This window comes from Ochotona princeps, chromosome 5 (genome assembly GCF_030435755.1).
Source record: "Ochotona princeps isolate mOchPri1 chromosome 5, mOchPri1.hap1, whole genome shotgun sequence".
Classification (NCBI taxonomy): Eukaryota; Metazoa; Chordata; class Mammalia; order Lagomorpha; family Ochotonidae; genus Ochotona; species Ochotona princeps.
Window position 1 is genome coordinate 105,817,251 of NC_080836.1, and position 6,019 is coordinate 105,823,269.

Consider the following 6,019-nt stretch of genomic DNA (forward strand, 5'->3'; position numbering starts at 1 on the left):
CTGGGTCTCCCTGAAGACATGGGCCACCATCTGTTGCCTTCCCAGGCTCACTAGCAGGGAACCAGATAGGAAGAGGGAGCATCAAGACTCGAACCAGCACTGCTACTAGGGCTGGGGGCCCGGCAAGTGCTGGCTGCACCTGCTACGCCTTGATGCCCACTACCCGCTACAGCACGTGTCTGCTCAAGGATGCCTTCCCCACGCACTGCTGCAAAATGCCAGGCACCGAGGACCACAGCCCTCAACCTCTTCAGTGGAGAATCACCAGAAACAGAAGTGGAAAAGAAGGAACGAGCGAGATGGGTTACACCGTCGCCTATGTGTGGAGAGCCTGCAAGATCCACAGAAATCAAAGCCAAATCCCCACGTGCCCCAGCACAGAAAAGCTGCAAAACTTAGCTCTAAGAACCCACAAAGGCTGAACACAGAGGAAAATACACCAAGCAAGACGTCTCATTTATAATACCAATCAAGAACGTTAACTATTGAAGAATTGACATGGTAGATGTTAGAGGTGACTGAAGAAAAGCCTAGCATGCACAAAACCAGGATCTGCTTGTATCTCAAAAGGTAAGACCTGAAGGCAAGGGCCCTGTGATGGAGCTGCAGGTCAAATGCTGCCCAGAATTCAGTAAACATGGAAGCAGAGACCTTGCTGTCCTTTTAAAATGTGGGAGCAGAACAGATAACAAAGGGGAGGCCCGGGCTGGGTGTGAGCTGTGCTCAGGCTGACCTCAGCTTCTGCCTCTCCCCTGCTCACCGCCAGCAAGTGCACACGAGGCTCACATGGGTCACACAGCATCCAGTTCCAGCAGGTGCACACGAGGCTCACAAGGGTCAGTCACACAACATCCAGTTCCAGCAGGTGCACAACGGTGGTTTGTAGTGTTCTCACCAAGCTGCTGGCCTGTCACCACTGACCGGCACGGGCACTGCCCACTCCACCACATCTGCCGGCAGCTGTTACCTGCATGTCTGTGTCTGTGTTCAGTGGATGGGGGGCCTTTTTGCCACCAAGGGTCACCTGGCTATCTATCACACCATCCGTGTTCTGTATACATTTACTAACTGAAAAATGAACCTGCTGCTCCACAGAGTGACTGAGTTTCAAATCTGACCTGCAGTGGCCTCGGCAGGGCCAGACCCAGCAATTTCACAGACCTTCCCACCCGTGTGCTACAAACACACACCACGTGGCTTGTTCATCCTGCTATGGACACAGCAACCTCTGTGGATGGAAAACATGCTTCTTGCATCTGACCCAGCAGACATGACAGCTACCAGTGCTGCTGGTCATGGCCCCTGATGACCCAGGATTCACAGCCGCTGACCAGAGCCCAAGAGTCGGGTTTGCAGTTTGCTAGCTTGCGAGACAATCACATTCAAAATGCAGTTTCTGTGGACCATGTACTTTCTTTCTTCGTTTTTTAAGATTTTATTTATTTTTATTTGAAAGTCAGATATACAGAGAAGAGAGACAGAGAGGAAGATCTTCTGTCTGATGATTCATTCCCCAAGTGGCTGCAATGGCTGGAGCTGTGCCAATCTGAAGCCAGGAGCCAGGAGCTTCTTCCGGGTCTCCCATGTGGGTGCAGGGTCCCAAGGCTTTGGACCGTCCTCTCCTGCTTTTCCCAGGCCACAAGCCGGGAGCTGGTTGGGAAGTGGAGCTGTCGGGATTAGAACTGGCGCCCATATGGGATCCTGGCGCGTTCAAGGCGAGGACTTAGCCACTAAACTATCACATTGGGCCCGGACCCATGCACTTTCAAACAGCAGTAAACAGTCGGGAAACCCTCAGTGGAGCCATGGCAAATGGAGTCACCCGTAAGTGGGCTTGTGTGACAGGCAGCCTTTGGCAGCTGCTTCCTCATGCTAACTGCCAAGCACGCTGGTGCTGCCCAGTGCTGGCGATGGCCAACGTCCCAGCACGTGGATGCAGCACTCTTGTTGTCTGCTCATTTCCCAGGTGCTGGACGTTTGGGGGCTTCCCACGCCTCGGCTATTGTGGATAGTACTGCTGTACAGGGCTGGACTGGACATGGTCTCTCTCACATTCCTGGGGACAGTGAGGTGCATTTTAAAGGCAAAAGGGGTGATGAGTTAAACACAGACCCTGCCTCCTGCAGCAGCCCACCCACTTCACAGGCCGCCCAGCCTCCCGGGACTACCTCCAGGCACTGAGGTGGGCAATGGCATCCCCAGGGTGTTCGCAGGGAGCCTGGATTGTTCCAGAACTGCACATACACGCTGGGAAGTGGAGGCACATCTTAGCCACCAGGGGACTCACAGTTCCCACAAGGCCCTGAGTGGTTCTGGACATGACTGTGTGAGCACTACGAACGTTCCAGGCCCTGGGTGGAGAAGGCTGCACCGACAGCTGAGAAAGACCAGACTGGGCTGTGACCGCCCAGGGCTGCGTGGAGGACATGCTAGCTTTCTCGGGGACCCCAAGCTAGGCCAAGTGGGAGCCCCGTCCAGGCTGCGGTGCATGGTCCTGTCACCTCCTGCTGCCCTCAAGCTCTGCGTCAGGCCTTCCTGGCCCTGTGCCCCGCCCCGGTTGTGGGGCCGCACTCCGACACCTCCTCCTCGTCCAAACCCACTTCCTCCCATGCTCACACCACTGCCTCAACTTCACACCACTCACACCTGCCGCCACAGCCACCTGTTGGGTTTTCCTCTGCCTTCGCACCTGCTCTGGCTCCCACCTGCCAGCCCCCCACTGGGCGCCAGAAGGCCTCTCAGGGCCCCTCCCCGCCACCTGCAGTTGAGGACCCCGCTGCGGGGTTCCCGTCTGGAAGGACCGTGTGTCCTTGGCCACCGCATTTCCCTCCCTGGAGAGAGCCGGGCATGCTCACTCTCAGCGTCTGCACCTGCCTGCCGGAGAGCACCAGGCCTCTGAGCCACCTGGCCCTGCTGGATGCCACATGAGGCTCAGCTGAAAGAGTCAGCCCCCTCCTCCCACGTGGAGACCAGGCTGGGCAAGAAAACAGGCTTAGTAGGAGTGTGGGCTGGAGCCAGGGATGGACCAGGCACCCCAAGAGGCCCGCAGGGACCCCAGGGGGCCTGTGTACTGCCCTGGTCATAGGCTCAGCGGCCCCTACCTGGTGAGGTTGAGTAGTCCCACCCCAGGCATGGTCAGAAAGACAGCTAAGGGCTGCAGAGGATAAATGCACCCACGGGCGGCTGAACGCAGCAGGGACGTGTTAATGCAGCAGGGACGTAGCCAGGGGCCAGGCACCAGCTCCCTTCTGCAAGGGAGGTCAAGGCAGGACCCCAAGACCCTTCCTTGCCCGCCAGAAACCCAAGTTGCTAAAAGAGACAAGGAAGCTAGTGGTAGAGAAGGAGGGAGGCGGGGAGGCCACCTGCTGCCTCGGACTCTGTCCCCCAGCGGCGGCCAGGAGCCCACCACTTACGCGTTCGACATGGTTGACTATTTTCTTTCTTCCCCCGGCCCGCTGGGAAACTCCTTTTGGGCTCTTCCAGGGGGCCTCTGGCTGCAGGGCTACGGGCTGCTTCCGGAGGGAGGGAGGTCGGGGATGGCGGGTGGTCCCCTCGCTTGGGGCAAGGGACCGGAGAGCGCGAAGCCGGAGCGCGCAGGCACAGAGAGGGAAGTTCGTGGGTCTCCCCAAGGCTCCGGAATCTTGTGGCAGCCTCTGGCAGCGGCGTCCCTCGAGACGGCCCTAGCAACGAGACGCCACGCATGCGCGATGCTGCCTCTCGGACCTCTGCTGCAGGGTGCTTTACACCTCCGGTTTCCTTGGCGACCGCGGGACGCTCGCACGGGGCCGGCGCTGGTCTGCGGCTGTGCGGGCGTCCAACGCGCAGGGGCCGGCCTCCCGCGCCCCTGTCGGTCCGTCCTTCACACAGTTCCGAGACCTCGGCGGCGGAGGGCCCTGCCGGTCTTAGTCCTCAGTCTTTCCGCCTGTGAAGTGGACAGGGCTGTGCGTGGTGAAGGAGGGCGAGGCCCACGCCGCCTCCCCTCTCCACCATCGCTGAGGAGCGGAGCACGAGAGCCCAGTAACACAAAAACAAGGTCCTTTCCATGTGTCCACGTGGTAGAATTCAGTTTGTGAGGCACAAGGATTGAGAGAGCACTCAAAACAATGACTGAGAAGAGAAAGAACATTATGCCGCTAAGGACACACAATCAGAAATAATCTGAGTTGAAAAACAGATGAGGACAACCCAGCTGAATGACTGACTCAGAGGGCAAACTTGACTCAGTTAAAGTGAGCATTGAGGGAATGACGGGTATTTCAGCAGTAAAAAGGGATCAGTTGCTGCTGAGAAAAAGACTTTCAGCATTAGGTATTTGGGGAGATAGGAAAAGGCACAGGTTTGAAGGAAGAGAATTAAGAGATTCTCTGGAAATAATCTTGAACTTCAAGGAGAAGATGGAGATCTGGTTAGTTTCAGCGTTGTCCGCAGTAGTTTCCAATGTCAGATGAAAAGGAACCGGTATTTACAAAGTTCTTGGGGGAAACGGTGGCCTGAGAACTTTTATCTCTGCTTAATATCTCCAAATACGAAAGCCCTCAGGAATGCAGCATGCGTGTTTTTTTTTTAAAAGGCATGTTAGCAAATGCCACATCCCTGGTGTGAGCATGACCCCCTTGGGCACAGCAAGCAAAGCGGGACCGTCTCGGGGCTGGCACCGCCGCAGCCTGGGGACCACAGCGGGTTCAGGGAGGATGATCTTCGCAGCTGTAACTGAAGGGTTTTGGATGTATCCCTCATGGTTGTGAACTCCATAGCAACTAAAGGCCTCACCCCTTGGGAGAGCAGAGGGCCCCCCGGAAAAGTCAACAGTGTGACTTTATTTGCATTTTAAAGCTTTGTTTATTTTTATTGGAAAAGCAGATCAGATTTACAGAGAGAAGGAGACACAGAGAAAGATCTTCCATCTGTTGGTTCGCTCCACAAGTGAGCACAATGGCCAGAGCTCAGCCAATCCAATGCCAGGAGCCAGGAGCCTCTTTTGGGTCTCCCACATAGGTGCAGGGTCCCAAGGCCTTGGGCTGTCCTTGACTGCTTTCCCAGGCCACAAGCAGGGAGCTGGATGGGAAGTGGAGTGGCAGGAGGCCCAGTCTGGGACTGTCATCCGCTGCCTCCTTGGACCCACTGTCAGGACTGCAGAATGGAGGTGGCGTGGCCTTGGGACACCAGTGTGGCAGCAGCAGCTCCACTCGCTCTGCCACAGCGCTGGCCTTGTCACCACCGTGGAGTCATCAGGATTTGCCTGGGTAGAGAAGTGGGCAGCAGAGGCCTGCAGGGCCCTGCCAACAGAGAAGGCGAGTGACCACCCCTATGCCCCACCACCCCTGAGCTCTCCTGGAAAATACGGGACTTGGTGATGAAACCCAGAAAATCAGAAGATGCGGGCCCCATGGAACAGATCAGCACAGTGCCCGCTGAGGCACAGACCCGAAACAGGCTCCTGGCTGCCGGCTTTGGATCAGCCCAGCTCTGGCCGATTGGGGAGTGAACCAGCCGAGAGAAGATCTTGCTATTTCTCTTCCGCTCTGTAACTCTGCCTTTCAGATATAAATAAATCTCTGTTTAAAGAGAGATATATTAGAGTTACCCAACTAGTGTAGGAATTCACTCAATGTGTAACATCTGGAAGAGTTAAGTTCGCAGACAGGAAGTAGACCAGAGATCACCAGGGTTGAGGGGAAGAAAGGGAGAGGACGTCGTTGCTTGTTGAGTGGAATTTCTGTTTGAAGAAGATATTGGTGACAAGGTGGCGATGGTCACATAACACTGTGACGTAACAAGTCTGAATTGTACATTTACGATATCTGTCATATGTGACCTAATTTTCTTTGAGTAAGAGCCCAAGAATGGGGGAGAAGCTGTGCAACACTGAGAAACTCAATGGAGGGGCTGTACAGGGCGACCTGGAGGGAAAATTTTGACAGTGACTGAGCCCTCGGTCCTGTGCCTGGAAGGGAGGGAGGTGACAGTGGGACCTGATTTGGGGGTTACTTCAAGGCAGTGACAAGGCCGTGGAAGTCTC

At 55.9% G+C, this 6,019-nt stretch overlaps 1 protein-coding gene across 1 annotated transcript in view; it reads right to left on the bottom strand.

The window, feature by feature from the left end:
* Window positions 1-3,541, bottom strand: part of IQCA1 (IQ motif containing with AAA domain 1) — a 123,910-nt gene extending 120,369 nt beyond the window's left edge. The window contains exon 1 of the mRNA XM_058664267.1: window positions 3,414-3,541. Coding sequence (XP_058520250.1) covers window positions 3,414-3,424 — 11 coding nt within the window. The 5' untranslated portion in view covers window positions 3,425-3,541. The remainder of the gene's footprint in view (window positions 1-3,413) is intronic.
* Window positions 3,542-6,019: the final 2,478 nt, after the last annotated feature.